The 16,404-nt window shown below is 37.4% G+C and overlaps 1 protein-coding gene across 4 annotated transcripts in view; it reads left to right on the plus strand.

Moving 5' to 3' along the window:
- Positions 1–16,404, plus strand: part of RHBDD1 (rhomboid domain containing 1) — a 145,341-nt gene that overhangs the window by 73,170 nt on the left and 55,767 nt on the right. For 3 of the 4 annotated variants that reach the window (XM_037848466.1, XM_037848468.1, XM_037848467.1), the window contains exon 6: positions 9,603–9,746. The exons of the other annotated variant lie outside the window; for it this stretch is intronic. In XM_037848466.1, the coding sequence (XP_037704394.1) occupies positions 9,603–9,746 (144 nt within the window). The remainder of the gene's footprint in view (positions 1–9,602; positions 9,747–16,404) is intronic. 4 annotated transcript variants of the gene reach the window in all.

Consider the following 16,404-nt stretch of genomic DNA (forward strand, 5'->3'; position numbering starts at 1 on the left):
ATTTGAAAAGAATGTATATTCTGCCTTTGTTGAGTGCAGTGTTCTTCTATAAATATCAATTAAGTCAAGGTGGATTATAGGCTTCATCATATCTCCTGTGTCTTTACTGATTTTTTGTCTATTTTATAAATTGCTAAGGGAGGAGTGTAAAAATCTCCAAGTGTAATTTTCTCCCTTTAATTCTGTCCATTTTTGTTCATGTATTTTGTCTTTCACCATATTTGGGAAGGTTTCAGCTGTTATTTCTTTCAGCTTTCTCTTCTTTTGTTGAGTTCAGTGACATGAATTTTAGACATTTTGATAGGGTCACTCAGGTCCCTGAAGTTCTGTTCGTTTTTGTCCATCTTTTTTCCCTCTCTGTTCTTCAGATTGGACAATTTCTTTTTATCTTCAAATTCATGGACTCTTTCCTCTCATCCTCTGTTATCTTCTGCTATTGAATCTATCCAGTGATGTTTTTAAGATATTTTATTTTTCAGTTCTACAATTCTCATTTGGTTCTGTTTTTATATTTTCTTTGTTGTCATTGAGAACTTACGTCTGCCCATTCACTTCAAGAGGACTTGTCTTTACCTCATGGACATGATTATAATATCTTCTTTAAAGTCTGTCTGTAATTCCAACATCTGAGCCATCTTGTGGTTGGCATCTGTTGATTATCTTTCTACCTTAAGAATTGGTTTCATTCTTCTTTGAACATTGTGAGATTCTAGATCCTGTTAAAATTCTCAGCAGAATATTGATTCTTTTCAGTCATCCTAGTCAGGTTCAAACCACAAACTCTGTTTCACCTTGTGTTGAAGTTCCAATATTAGTTCCATTTTCAGGGCCTTTGCTGTGTACTGTTTGGGTCTGCCCTGTGTAAGCACCATTCCTGGTTTAGTCTGATATGTGGGCAGTGGGTTATATTGTAGTTCAGTTTTCAAAGCCTTTGCTATGTTTCTTGGGTGTGTCCTTGGCATGCAAATCTTAGGGGTGAGGATTTGTGTCAGTCAATAAACAGAATTAGGGGATCCCTTTCTCCACCTCTCTTCTCTGGGATTTACTCCACACTCCTCAGTTTCCAGGGACCCCTTTTCTTGCTTCCTATGGCCAGAAAGGCAGGTTTCTTTCAGAGATTCAGTCCTCAATGCTGTCATGAAGTTGCACTGAACTGGGGCTGCCCTCAGAGGGTAACAGTGAGAGAAAAAATAAAGAAAAGTGATGGAGCTTCCCCCACATTCTCTGAAAAACAGAGGCTCCTTTCCCTGTGACGAGAGAGACGTATTTTCCCTTGGGTTTTAGATGCCTGTGCCACTGTCTATGTGGCAGTCCTGATCTTGACCTGAGGCTGACTTTTGGGCAGGACCAGGAGAGGGAAAAATAGAAAAAATAGAGGTTCCTCTTTCATTCCCCGCCTCACAGTGGCCCCTTTTCTCAGTCCTTGGCCAGAAAGTGGGGATTTCTCTCAAAACTTTTGCCTGTGCCTGCTATACATTTCCATGACTTGGGCTATCTTTGGGTCAAAGCCAGGAGATAAAGGAGTTAAAAAAAACAAATAGAAAACTCACTACTATTCTAGTCATCCTTTGGGTTTTGACTTCCCTCTCCCATCTGCCTGTTCCTGTTTACTTCTCAGAATTCTCAGGTAGCTACTTTTTGTATTCTATCCAGAGTTCATAGTTTCCTATTTAATAGGAATCAGTGGGAGGCAGAGAGGCTTTAGTGAGCTTATTCCATTTTGTCCAGCCCTGGAAATTGCCACTTCATGTATTTGAAGCTCTGTCATTAGGCACATGCACATTTATGATTGTTATATCCTTCTAATGTATTGAACCTTTTTTTCTTATGAGCTGTCCTCTATCTCTGGTAATGCTTTTTATCTTAATCTCTACTCTATTTGATATTTGTATAGTCTCTGCAGCTTTCTTATGCCCAGAGTTTGCATAGTATATCTTTTCCATCTACTTATTTTCATTCTATCTATGTATTTATATTTAAAGTGTGTTTCTTGTGGGCAGCATGTATTTGGATCCTGTTTTTTTGTGGAGCTCTACAAGTTAATATTAATATAGTCATTGATATGATTGGATTTGTGTTTGTCATTTTATTCTTTGTTTTCTATTTCTCCCCTCTGTTTTTAGTCTTCTGTTTCTCCTCTGCCTTATTTTGGATTGATTAAATATTTTTTAGAATTACTTTTTAATTGTCTACTTACATATTTATCATTTTCAGCATTCATCATTCCCTTTGTGTGGATTCAAGTTTCTGTCTATTGTTTTCCTTCTGTCTCAAGAACTTTCTTAAATATTTTCTCTAGTACATGTATCTTGGTTATCAATTCTTTCAGCTTTAGTGTTACCAAGGAAGTAAAAAAAAAATTTTTGTCCCCTTCCACCCAAACCCCCCACTTTCTGAGACTCCAGTTATACCTCTGTTAGCTTGCTTCATACTTTCCCACAAGTCACTGATGATCTGTTTTGTTGTGTGTGTGTATGTTTGTGTGCGGGTTTCAGTTTGTTTAGTTCCCATTGCTGTGCCATGTCTAATCTGCGGTTAATCCCACCTAGTGAATTTTTTCTATTAGATAATGCACTTTCTAGCTCTTGAAGTTTCATTTAGTTCTTTTTTATGCCTTTCATTTCTCTCCTCATTATATTTACTTTTTCTTTAAATCCTGAGAATAGTTATAATAGGTGTTTTAAAGTTCTTGACTACTAATTCTGTCTTCTCTTTTTTTTTTTTTGCATTTCATTTGACTGATTTTTCTTTTGGTTGTGGATAACACTTTTTTGCTCATCTAGTAATTTTTGAATGGATGGTAGGTGTGGGGGATTGAATCATATTCCCCACAAAAGACGTGTTCACGTCCCAATCCCCAGGCAAATGGGTATGGACTCATTTGTAAATAGTGTCTTTGAATATGTTATTAATTAAGGTGAAGCCAAACTGAGAAAGGCTGGGTCTTAATCCAATATGGCAGAAGTCCTTATAAGTAGAGGAAAATTGGATATGTCAGTAGAAGGCAGAAGTAGAAGGCAGAGATTGCCTGTGATGGAGGCTGAGATTAATCAACAAGCTAAGAAACTCCAAGGATTGTAGCAAGCCAGCATCAGAATGCTGCAGACTCCAGGAGAAAACATGGCTTACTGATACCTTGATTTTGGACTTCTAGCCTCCAAAACTATAAGACAATCAATTCTTGTTGTTTAAGCCCACCAGAAAGTGGTATTTGTCAGAGCAGCCCTGGCAAACTAGGATGGAAAGCATTAAGACTTTTACATTATTGAATGCTGGATTTTATTATCTTCCTTTAAAGAAAATTGGACTGTGTTAAGTCTCTTGAGGATTAGGGTGCCCCTTCTAGAGCTTGTTTTTAATTTCTGTTAGGCTGGATCTAAAGGAACCTTTACTCTAAGACTAAGTCTGTCCTACCACTGAGGTATAACTTTTTCCATTCTCTCCTGAATGCCTTGTATTCAGCAGGTACTCTTATCTGTCTGGAATATAAAGGCCTCCTAGCCCTGTGTAAACTCTGGATATTGTTTAACTTATAGCTTCTCGATCATTCTTTGCAAGGTTTCATGCAATTTCACACTGAATATTCAGTAAAAAAAAAAAAAAAAAAAAACTCCAGCGCATCCCCATGGAGATTTCTGGAAGTTTTTATGTACATAGCCTTCTCCTCTGCTGTATTCTGTCCTGCAGTTGCAGTTTTGTTCACTTCCCCTTCCTCTATTCTCTGACATCTCAACTCAGTGAGTCTTCTGTGCTCTGCCTGGCTTGCCCCTCCCAGCACTAGAGTCTGGAAAATGCCTCCAAGCTCATTTCCTTTATTTCCCTTTTCTCAGGGTTCAAAGTCCTGTACTATCTATTATGCAACTTCTGAAAATAGTTGTTTCATGTATTTTCTCCAGTCTCCTAATTGATTATGGCAAGGGGAGCAGGGAGGCCAGGCCAGTCCCAGGTATTCCTTCATGGAAGAAGTAGAGGTCCGTTCCACCAACTGTAATGCAAGGCATTAAGTGTTACCTTGGCCAGGGAGGGATCAGTGGGGGAACAATCACAGGAGACTATATGGAGGAGGTGGTGTGCTGGGTCTTGATGAATGAATAGAAGTTAAGGAAAGCAGTGGGAGGAAAGGGCTTTTCAAGCAGAGGAAACTGTATTTGAAAAGGTCAGTTTGGGATTATCCAGGATGTGCTGGACAGCCACCAAAGATTTAATGAGTAGAGTGACACTATCAGTTGAGAGACTACAGCTATGATTTGGCTATAGTTCTAAAGGCTTGGGTTGTGATTCTCAGCTGTGACTGTATATTTGAATCACCTGGGGCTTTTACAACCTCTCCATGTCTTGGATTTGCCCCTAATTAAATCAGAATGGAGGTAGAGGCAGGAACTTGGGCATTGTTTTGTTTTGTTTTATTTGAAAGTTTCCCAGGTGATTCTAATGGAATGAGGAACAAAAACCATAGGCTTAGATGTTTGGGGTTTCCTAGGCTTGGGGACCATGGCCCTAAAAAGAGCTTTCATTTCTGAGGCATTCATCTCTGCTGATTTGAATGCTTAGAATCCTAAAGATGTGATCTTGGAGTGGTAGAGGAAATTGGGCTGGACAATGCCAGCTCACTTGCTTGTGTCCATGAGCTCACCTGAAGAGAGAAAGTGGTGATAAATCCAGTCAGAGAAAGTGGTGATAAATCCAGTCATTTGGAAGAGCATTGGGTTCTAGCTATGGAACTGGCTGTTCATAGTAACTTAAATAGAAAAGGAGCTTAATAAAGCTTATGTGACTAGGAAGGGCTGGGGTGGACAGGAAGACCATTGTGATTCTGTCTCCCATCATGATTTCTCTCTTCCTGTTGACTTTATTCTCTCTACAAGGCAGGAGACAAAGGGCTTTTCTCCTGGTTCCCTTGCTAAAATCCCCCAAAGAAACAGGAATGTTCTTCTGGACAAAGAGAACAATGAGGACATACTTGTGTACAGACATGGCTTAAACTATTGTAGATTACCTGGTTTTAAGAGCTCATGTTACAGTAGGGAAATTGAGGTTAGAAAGGTTAAGTGATTTGACTAAAGTCACACAGGTAGTTAGTGATAGAGCTGTGACTGAAAATGCAAGTCACTGACTCCTAGCCCCTCCCCAGTGTACTGTACAGGCTCTCAGATGTGGGCACTCTGCTGATTTCACCTTGAAACTAGTGCAGTTCCACTTACTGTCTTTTTTTTTTTTTTAATTTTGGCACTCCATTTATTTAAAAGAGAGAGAGGAGGGGGAAAGTTGCTCCTTTCCTCCTTCATATGGAAGAGGCATAGACACAGCAGGCACACAGACCAGAGAAATTCAAGGCAGAAATAAAAGACCCTTTTTCCTTTCTTATCCCCAGTAAGATTACCATATTTATATTCCTTCCTCGGAAGCGATTGGATTTCTTCAAAGGCAGCGCTGCATATGGCCAGGTGGCCATGCTAATGGTCATCCAGGGAACTTTTATGAGAACATATGTATCTCTTACAAGAAATGATTTATTCTTAATATGACTGTCCTTAGCTGGGAAAGTCTTTATAAGTCAAAGACTCTCATGAATGTTTAAAAAGCTGTTACCAATTTTTCTAATCTTGGTAGTGTTTCTTGATTTCCTTTGCCATGAAATCTTGGTATGTGTGTAGGGAACAGATGGAGTAGTTAATAGAATAATGATAACCAGAATTTCTTTTACTACACAGCCAAAGTATATAGCGACAAAAGAATATTAAATTAGTGTTCATTTTAGGATATAATTTAAACTTATTTATCTTAAGTGTTTGATTGTTAGGTTTCTCCAGAAATGTTTATTATGAAGATTTAAAAATCTGATTGGGCCAACAGAACAGCTGTAGAAAATTTTCCATCCTAGGAGACCTGTGTTCATTATAATAGATATTGATGGGATTTTTGGGCTTGTTGATGATTTATGGTTGATGAAATAGAATCTTTAACCACACTAGTCGTTTTGACTTAAGGCACCAAAACTTTCCTTTTCTCTTTCTCCACTTTTTGTCCGACAAGTACCAAATTAGGTTTTATAATGTTCAGATGTTTAGAGTTGTAGATTTTATTTCATTAAGGCACTGCTTGATTGCTTTTAAATAAGAAAGAACATGAAGAAAAATGTTCTTTTATATTAAGAAAATGTTGCCTCAAATCACCGTAATCTATTTGGCAGTTAAAACCATATAGATGTATGTAATATCTGTATTTCCATACAGATATTCTGTAGTACTATATAGGTGAGTGTTCAGAGACTTTGGGTTATTTTGGATTTTGAATTAGCTGAACATTTTTGGGGATGGATAGGTAGAAATCCTGCTTAGACCTTCCATAACAGAACAACTTTCCACAGAGTTTTGAAAGTGGTAACGAACTATGTGGGAAACTGCCCAGTAAGCTTTTTGTATTGCAATAAAATGATTGGCATTGTTAGGGAATTGGGTGGCCTCTCTATTCAGAGACTACTCAAGCATCCCTTGGCAATTGGTGACTTATCTATAAATATTCTGTTAGTGTTTTGGAATGGTTGACTCTTTGATTTTATTAGAAGAGTTGTGAGTCTATAGTAAAATATGCATAAAATGCAGGGTTACCATGTACCACCTTATTATTAACACTTTGCATTAGTGTGGTACATTTGTTACAATTGTTAAAAATATATTTTAATAAGTGTACTATTAACTGTGGCCCATGGTTTAACTTAGGGTTCACTGTTTGTGTTGAACACTTCCATGGAAATGTTTTTCTAGTAACATACATACAATTTAAAATTTTCCCTTTTAACCATATTCAAATATGTAATTTGACCCTTTCTTTTATTCTTTTTGAATTAGATATATTAATGGTGTTTTGATCATTTTTACCCTTACATGAAAGGTCTTTTAGCATACGTGTGTAAGAAGTATGAAAAGAAGATTTGTAACATTGCCAGAGTCTCTTTTACCCTTACGATAAGAAACTTGCTGATTGGTGTTCTTCAACAAAGCAGCAGGAACTCAGTTTCTCTGATGGTTCTGTTGGGTAGAGACTAACTTAGGAAGAGTGTACATATTTAAAATTATATCCACATCCTAGTTCTCCCCTAAACCATTTTGAGGATTTGGGGAAATTTACTTAGCTCCTTCTCTTGTATTAAATATGAATAACATTAATATTCTGACATGGCAAACATATAATAGAATACAGAAGTTGGGTTATTTATTAAAGGCATTTAGGAAATCTCTACTTTTTTACTACATTAGGAGGAAAACTTTGCAGAATTAGCCCACAAAATCCTGATTTTATTTAAATCATTCATTTTTGTTATTTTCAAGGACATTCAGTAAAATATAGCAAAGCTAGAAGAGTATTATAATAATCAATAAGAAAGAGCAAAAGATCTGAATAGGCAGTTCTCCAAAGATGTACAAATGGCCTAAGCACATGAAAAGATGCTCAACATCATTAACCACTAAGGTAATGCAAATCAGAACCACAAATGAGATTCCACTTCAAGGCCACTAGAATAGCTATAATTTGAAAGAAATTATTAACAAGTATTGGGGAGGATGTGGAGAAGTTGGAACCCTCATAAATTTTGGGTGGGAATGTAAAATGGTGCAGCCACTGTAGAAAACAGTCTGGCAATTCCACAAATGATTAAACATAAAGTTACCCTATGACCCAGCAACTCCTAGGTAAATACCCAAGAGAACTGAAAACATATGTCCCATAAAACCTTGTACACAAATGTTTATAGCAGCATTATTTATAATAGCCAAAAGATGAAAACAACCCAAATGTACATCACCTGATAAATGGATAAACACAATGTGATATATCCATAAAATGGAATATTATTTGACCTTAAAAAGAATTTAGTACTAAATCATCCTACAACATGCATGAACCTTGAAAACATTATGAAAAGTCAAAGAAACCAGTCACAAAAGATCACATATTATATGATTCCCTTTATATCTGATGTTTAAAATAGGCGAATCTACAGAGTTAGAAAATAGATTAGTGGTTGCATAGGGGTAGGGAAGAAGGGAGGATAGGGGTTTGGGGTTTCTTCTGGGGATGAGGACATATTCTAAAATTGATCATGGTGATGGTTGCATAGCTCCATGAATATGCTGGAAACCATTGACCTATACAATGAGTGGTTTGGTATGTGAGTTACATTTCAATGAAGCTGTTATAAAAACTTAATAGGCACAAATAATTTGCATGACAAATATTTATAGAAATACATATAATTACATTAGATTATCAGCTGAAACTGGATTCATGTTTTATCATTACATTTTTATGTGGAAATGAAGCCTTTTAGAATGCCTGAAAATATTTTATGGGAAATAGTTTAAAAATTCCCCTTTTACTCTTATATTTAGGAAAGTGTTTTATTCATAACCAATACAAAAGTAAGTTTAAAAATTGCCTCAAGCCGAATTATCAAAAATTCTGAATATGAAATCTCAGTTAACTAGGTTTTGCCCTCTTTTTGTTTTTTTTAAATAGACTTATTAAACTATATTTTGGCTTTATTGTATTTTTTTTCTGTAGACTTATTAAAGCAACAGAACTTCAACTCAGGCATGTACTACACTGGGTCATATGGAGACATACGGCTCATAATAAAGGTTAGGAATTATCATCAACAACAAAAAGCACATTAATTAAACATTTGAAAGCCATCTTTAAAGGATATAATAATGGCAAGTAAGAGGGAACAAAAATTTGACCGATAGTTATCTACTCACACCAGAATCAGATTAGTAATCTAAGGGTGAGTGGGGGTAGGGACCCCTTCCAAACTAATTCCATAATAGCTGATGATTAAAGAAAACATTAGGAGATAACTCAAGCTGACAGAACAGATTGATAGAAAAATACTTTGCAAAAGTGAACTTTGCTCTGCGATTGACCTTTATTAATGCAATATCTGAGGTTGATATTAAAAGCATTGTTTAATGATCAGGTTGTTTCTTCTCCCTTGTTTTATCTGGCTACCAATTTTGTGAAATTACTGTGAAAGGAAACTACAATCTCTGCCTTTGAATTATAATTGCAGAGAAATTGGCTCATGTTACAGCCATCCACAGTATCAACCCCACCACAGAAATCCCATAGTCTAGGCAGTAAACATTAGTCTGCCACTCATTTATGGAGCCGCAGGACAGTAGGACGTTATCAGCTGTTGTTGCATCCATTCTCTTGACTCTAGTCAAAACGTCACTGAAAATATTCCCAACGGTTACATAGCTCTAAGCTGAAAGAATCCACTCCATATGTCAATAGCCCATTCTAGTCCCTCTCCAGTACCTCTTACAGCTACCTAAATTAATGACTTCTTTCCTCTGGAGCATGTAAGGAGTCGTTCATTGCCGGCCCCATGTTGGGCACGGCGGGGATACAGCGGTGACACGATGTTCATTTCCTGTCCTCCTGGAGTCACTTTCCACTTATCATGTTTTCTCATTGAGAGGATTATCACTATACTCAAAGTATGGGTTACTTTCTTGTCTTTGCTTACACAAAATAGGAAGTATGAAATAAAAAACAGTCCATGGCAGTGTTCTAACACCATTTCATTGTGCCCGTAGGCTACTCTGGGTATGAGGGCCATTATCCGTATGGCTGGACACATTACTCTGAAGGAGCACCAAGGAGCTATGATGCTTACACAGCAGGGCTGAGCGAGGAGGAGCAGCTGGAGAGAGCATTAAGAGCCAGCCTCCAGGACAGAGGTAGGAGTCTTGCGCCCTTCAGTTATTTTAAAGCTTCACATGGTGAGGTGGTCTGAAAAAGGACTATTTGTAGCAAATCAAACTTTAAATAGTTTATAAAAAGGATATGTAGATGAAAAATGTGTGTGGATTGTAATTACAAAGAATGGGGTGTGATGCCGTATTCCCAGCAACCTAAGCTAGTAAGGTGCCAGACCGGGTATGTATTGTTAAAGTGGTTCTTTTTATAGGCCTGCTGCATTCAGTGCTTTTGCATTAAAGTTGTGAAACTAAAAAAGACAAGCAAACAATTCTTAGGTACATGGAAAAGAAGGGGGGTGTACATTCATATCTGTACAAAAGATTGTATATCACTGTATATCAAAGTGCTGCCCACAAACCACCTCCCTCCTAGTCACATGGATGCATGAGAAGAATTCAAATTCAGAGTTCTACCCCATACCTCCTGAACCAGTCTCTCTGGGAGCAGAACATAGGGATTTGTATTTTTAGCAGGCTTTCCAGAAGATTCTAATACAAACTGATCTATATCAGTTTGAACCGCTGTATTCTGCCATTTTTCTTCTGGGTTTGGATTATGAGTTTGATGATTACTGTTTTTATTTTTGTTTTAATAGTGACTAAAAACTGTCTATAATTCAGCCAGCATTTATTAAGGTCTCATTATGTTCATGTACAGTGTCAGGTACACTGAGGAATACAGAATGGTAAAAGACAGACTGTCCTCAGAAAGTTCAGTCTCTTGGAAAGCAGAGATAATACAAAATAAAATAACCATAATATCAATCACTGAGAGAGGCACAGGATAAGCGCTGGAGGCAGTGAGAGGTGGTGGGTTTTTTCTTACCTAAATCTGTCAAGAGAGTGCATCACAGAGAAGGTGGCATTTGAGTTGGACCTTGAAGAGTGAGTAGCATCTGCGGAGGTGTGACAGGTGGTTCTAGGCAGAAGTCCGAGTAGCAGCGCAGACACCAGACGTGGGGGCGGGAGGGGAGGTCCAGCCAGCCTTCCCTTTAAATGGAGAATTGAAGAAGGGGAAGAAGACTGGGAAGCTAGGCTGGGGCCTGATCACAGAGGTCCTGGAATAAAATAGTCCAAGTGGAAGATGGATTTAGTCCATGGTGTAAATGCCAGTAGAGGTTTCTGCATGAGACCGAGATGTGATCAGAGCTGTGTTTTATGAATCTGGTGGCAGTCAATCTGCAGACAAGGACTGAGCACTTTTGGGTACCAAGAATTACACTAGACAGTGAGAATACATAAATGATCATGACGACATGGTTTCTGACTTTCAAGAATACAGGCTTATCAACAGCAGTGGAATGGAAGTGGAATATGACAGGACGAGGGGGAGAGGTGTTGAAGACTGTTGTAATAGTCTGAGTAGGAAATAATGCAGACCTAAATTATGAGGATAGCAGGAGAGGTGGAAAGAATAAAATAGTATTTCTCAAAGTGAGGGATATCAGAACTGTGGTGTATCAGTTATCTGTCAGTGAGTAAGAAATCACCCTAAAACTGGTAGCTTCAAACAGTAAGCATTTATTCTTGTTCATGAGTCTGTGGGTAAGCTGGGTGATTCTGCTGATCTGGGCAGGCTTGGCTGATCTTGGCTGGGTGGGCTAAAATGTCCGAAGTCAGCAGGTGGTCAGTTGGGGGCCGGCTGCTCTAGGATGGCCTAATTTACATGCCTGACTGCTGTCGTCCACATGACGGTGGGGATTGGGCCATAGTTGGCTCATTATCCATCAGACCAGTCCAAGGTGGTTCACGAGGCAGCAGCAGCAGGGTTCCAAGGGGCAGTGTGGAAATAAGCAGAACCTGCTGTGGCACATCATCATTTCCACCTCATACTGTTGCCAAAGTTAAGTTCCAAGACCAGCCCAGATTCAAGGGGTAGGCAAATCAACTCCATTTCTTGACGGGCGGAGCTGAAAAGTCACATAATACATTCAAACTGGTACAACATCCTTGTTTAAATTTTTCCTAGATAATTGATTCTTTTCATTGTTCTTGTAAATGAAATTTCCTTCTTGATTTCATCTTCAGATTGTTCATTACTAGTATGTGTAAACAGTACCAAATTTTTGAGTGTTGATCTTGTATTCTGCCACTTTGCTGAATTCATTTATTAGCTCCAGTAGCCCTGCTGTGGATTTTTCAGTATTTTTCTGTTTTGGGTAGTACTATCCTCCCTTTCATTTCTGATTTTAGTTATTTGTATTTTCTCTCATGTTACTTGGTCAGACTACATAAAGTTTTATTGATTCTTGTACCCTTTTATCCTTCCACCTATTTGTTGTTTATAAATTGTATTTTTATACCTTGTGTGTCCAAAACCATAGATTGATCATAACTCTTTATGCACTTGTGTTTTATAACCGTTTTAAGAAATTAAAAAAAAAATGGATTTACTTACCAAAAAATATATATAATACAAGAGTACCCATTTATAATTACCTTACCAAAGGTCTTTATTTCTTTATGCTGCTCTGATCTACTGTCCATTGTCCTTTCCCTTCTGTCTGAAGAACTCCCTTTAGCACTCCTTACAGGGCAGGTCTAGTAGTGGTGAATTCCCTCAGCTCTTGTTTATTTAGGGATACCTTAATCTCTCCATCATTTTGAAAGGCAGTGTTCATAGATGTGAAATTCTTGGTTGGCAGTCATTTTCTTTCAACACTTTAAGTACTTTGTCCTACTGCCATCTTGCCTCCATGGTTTCTGATGAGAAATAGGCACTGTCTTATTGGGGCTCCCTTGTATAGAACACATTGCTTTTCTATTGCAGCTTTCAGATCTCTCCTTGTCCTTGGCATTCAACACTTCGACGACTATGTGTCCAGGGCATGGTTTTCTTCAAGTTTATCCTGTTTGAGGTTCTGTGGGATTCTTAAATGTGTACATTTATGCCTTTCATTAAATTTGGGTAATTTTCTACCATTATTTCTTTGAATATTCTTTCTGCACCTTTATTTCTTTATTTTCGTTCTGAGACTCCAATAATGTGTATATGGGTATTCTTGCTGGTGTCCCACATGTATCTTAGGCCCTGTCCACTTTTTTACATTCTTTTTCCTTTGCGTTCCTCAGCCTTAATCATTTCATTGTTTTGTCTTCAAGTTCACTGATGGTTCCTTCTGCCGGCTCAATCTGGTGTTGAAATCTTCTAGGGAATTTTTCAGTCATTGTGGTCTCCAACTTCAGTATTCCTGTTTGATTCCTTTTAAAAATTTCTGTCTCATTACTGAGATTCTCATATTGTTCATGCATTGTTTTTTTCTGATATCCTTTAATTCTTTCTCCTTGTTTTCCTTTATCTCCTGAACATATTGAAGATCAGTTTTTTAAAGTTTTTGTCCAGTATGTTCAAAGTATGATCTTTTTGATGGATGGTTTCTGAATTTTTATCTCATTTCTTTGGATGTACCTTTATTTCCAGTTTTTGTCTTGTAATCTTTTGTTGTACACTGTACATTTTAATATTTTAATGTGTTAGCTTCTGGATTTAGTCCGTGAGCTCTCTGTTCCTTATGTTTGTATCCAGGTAGTGATGTGACAGAGATTTCTTTGAGTGCCAGAAGCTAACACAAACAAATAAACCAATGGAAAAAAAAACAATTCTTACAGCCTTTGCAAATTAGCTCTGCTTTAGCTGTTTCTCTCCTTCAGAGTTTAGTCCTTCAATCAAGAAGATCAACCCAAGGTGAAAGTGAAGTTCAGGGTCTTCTCCTTTTCTGAGCCTCCATTTTGTCCCGGTTTTGTGCTTGCTCATGGCCTTAGGCATTCCGCTATTAACCAGAACCTGAATGTTTCCTCTATTCCATAGGAAATAAATTTCACCTTCTCCCGCAAGCTCTATTTTTATGTCCTAAAGCCAGTAATCCTTTCCCCAGGCTACTTTGACTAAATTGTTCCTTATACTTATACTTTAGCTATCTGCAAGCTTCTTCTACCTTCAGGGCAAAGTTCTGGGTTGGTGAGCCAGACTGATTTCCTGGTTCAGTATTTAGGTTGCCATCCAGTAGGTGGGTACTGACATAGGCACTCCAGTTTGCATGCAGGGGTTACTCTGAGACCTCCAGAACAGGGACAGGAACCCACAATGGGAGCACAGGTTGGCTCCACATCATGCTGAGGAGTGGTGGGCAAGCAAATACACCATGCGCTTCCCCTAACATTTTTAAAGCTGCTTTTTCTTGATCCAGCCCTTGCCCAGATACCATGACCCATTAACTTTTTTCTAAAGTTAGGAGGAAAATGACTCTGCCAATTTTTGCTAGTTGTACAAAGATTCTGTGGGAGAACAGCACCCTAGTGCATCTTTTGATGCCTCTTGCTTGACTGGCTGCTCTCAATTCTGCCATTTTTTCTTCATGAATTTTGAAGCTCTGGTGTTAGCCAATACTCATTTATAATTTTAGCTTCTTGGAAACTTGAACCTTTTACTGTAATACAATGTCTCTTTTTATCTCTGATAATAATCCTTGCTCTGAAGTATGATTTGCCTGGTATTAATATAGGTATTCCAGCTTTCTTTTGGACATGTTTTCCATGGCATGTTTGCCATCCTTTTTTTAAAAAAAAATCTTTTTGTGTCTATATTTAAAGTGGGTTTCCTGTAGACAGCATATAATTGGGTTTTCCTTTTCCATTCAGTCTGCCAGTCTCTGTCTTTTAATTGGTATGTTTAGACCATTTCCATTTTATGTAATTATTTTATGGTTGGATTTGAATCTACTGTCTTCCTGTGTATTTTCTGTTTCTTCCCTCTTGTTATTATTTCTTTTTTCCTCTTTTTCTGCCTTCTTTGGGATTAGATATATTCTATGTTTTCATTTTATCTCCACTTTTACACTGTTTGAAATTTTTTTTTTAATCCTTGCCCTGGGGTTTACAATATACACCTTTAATTCATCAGTGTCTACCTTCAAGTATTATTATACTGCTGCAAGTGTATAGTATTAAGGCCTTACAATAGTACATTCCTAATTCTTCCTATCCTCTTTTGCTATTATTTCACATGTTTTCCTTTTACATATACTGTAAACATAATATGTTGCTTTTTTTTTTTTTTTGCTTTAGACATTCAGTTATCTTTTACAGAAATTAAAAACAAGAAAAAATGTAATCCATTTTTATCTTCCTTCTTCCATTTCTGAGGCTCTTAATATCTTTGTTTATATCCACGTTTCTTTCTGGTATCACACTCCTTCTGTATGAAAGATTTCCTTTAACATTTCTTGGGTGTAGGTCTGGTGACAAACTTTTTTTTTGTTGTTGTTTTTTGTTTTTTGTTTTTTGTTTTGTTTGTTTTCTTTTTTTGTTTGTTTGTTTTTTGGTCTGAGAATGTCTTTATGTACCCTTCAATTTTAATATATATTTTTGCTGGGTATAGAATTCTGAGTTGACTTTTTTTCTCTCCGTACTTTAAAAATATCTTTTGACTTGCGTGGTTTCTGACAAAACATCTGTTGTAATTCTTGTCTTTTTTCATCTGTATGTATTGTGTCATTTTTCTTTGGGTGTCTACAAATTTTTCTCTTTATCTTTGGTTTTCAATTGTTTGCACATGATATGCTTTGGATTTTGTTTTTGTTTTTCTTTTTTGAGTGTGTGGTATTTATCCTGCTTGGTATTCCCTGAATTTCTTGGATCTGTGAATTTCTTGTTGTCTGTCATTGATTAATTAATTAATTAATTGGAGAATTCTTGGCTGTTAATTAATTGGAAGATTTTTAGCCATTACCTGTCTTCAAATATTTCTCATGTCCAGTATATTAGACTATTTGCTGTGGTCCCAGAGTTCTTGAATTCTGCACTGTTTTAACCCCACTTTTTTTTTCAGTTTGTGTTGTCTCCATCAACCTATTTTCATGTTTACTGATTTTGTACATGGCTGTATCAAGTCTACTGATGAGCTGTTTTAATTTTTTTTCTAGCATTTCTATTTGATTCTTTCTTATACTCTGCTAAAATTGTCCATCTTATCTTACCTGTTCACCTTTTCCATCCACGTCATTTACATGTAAGATGTAGTTATAAATTTCCTATTTGATAATTCTCACATCTATGTCATATCCAAGTCTGATTCTGCTGATTTCATTGTCTCTAGACATTGTGTTGTTATTTGCAACACAAATAACTTCTTTCTGGTTAAAAGCTGGACATCTTGTGTAGGCCAGTAGAGACTAAGGTAAATAGATTTTATGCCTGGAATTGAGCACACCTTTCTCCTGATAGGCCTTTAAGTGTGGGAGTTTCAGTCAGTCTAGTCTGGAGTTCACAACTTTTCAGGATCTGTTGTTGCTATGGTTATTCTCAGTATACCATAGGCTTTAAATTTCTCTAGTGTTACCTTATGTTTCAGGTAAGGACTGGTTTGCCAGAGGGTTTTTCTCAGTGTCTGTCTGACCTTCAATTCCAGGCTTGCATTTTGTCCTGTGACTTGGAGAGGTTCTCCCTCCACTCTCTCCTCTCTCTCACAGCAGTATATCACTGTTACTTATTACTCTCTGCTTTTTAGTCTGGTGGTGGAGGGCAAGTTGGGGATCTGATTAAGACTTAGTTTAAGACAGGTATTTGTTCCTAGGTTTTGGAGTGTCAACTTCTCAGTGTTTCTGCCCCTCTACCAGTGGTCAAGAGCTTTTTTTTACTG

This window comes from Choloepus didactylus, chromosome 9 (genome assembly GCF_015220235.1).
Source record: "Choloepus didactylus isolate mChoDid1 chromosome 9, mChoDid1.pri, whole genome shotgun sequence".
In the NCBI taxonomy this organism is placed as follows: domain Eukaryota; kingdom Metazoa; phylum Chordata; class Mammalia; order Pilosa; family Megalonychidae; genus Choloepus; species Choloepus didactylus.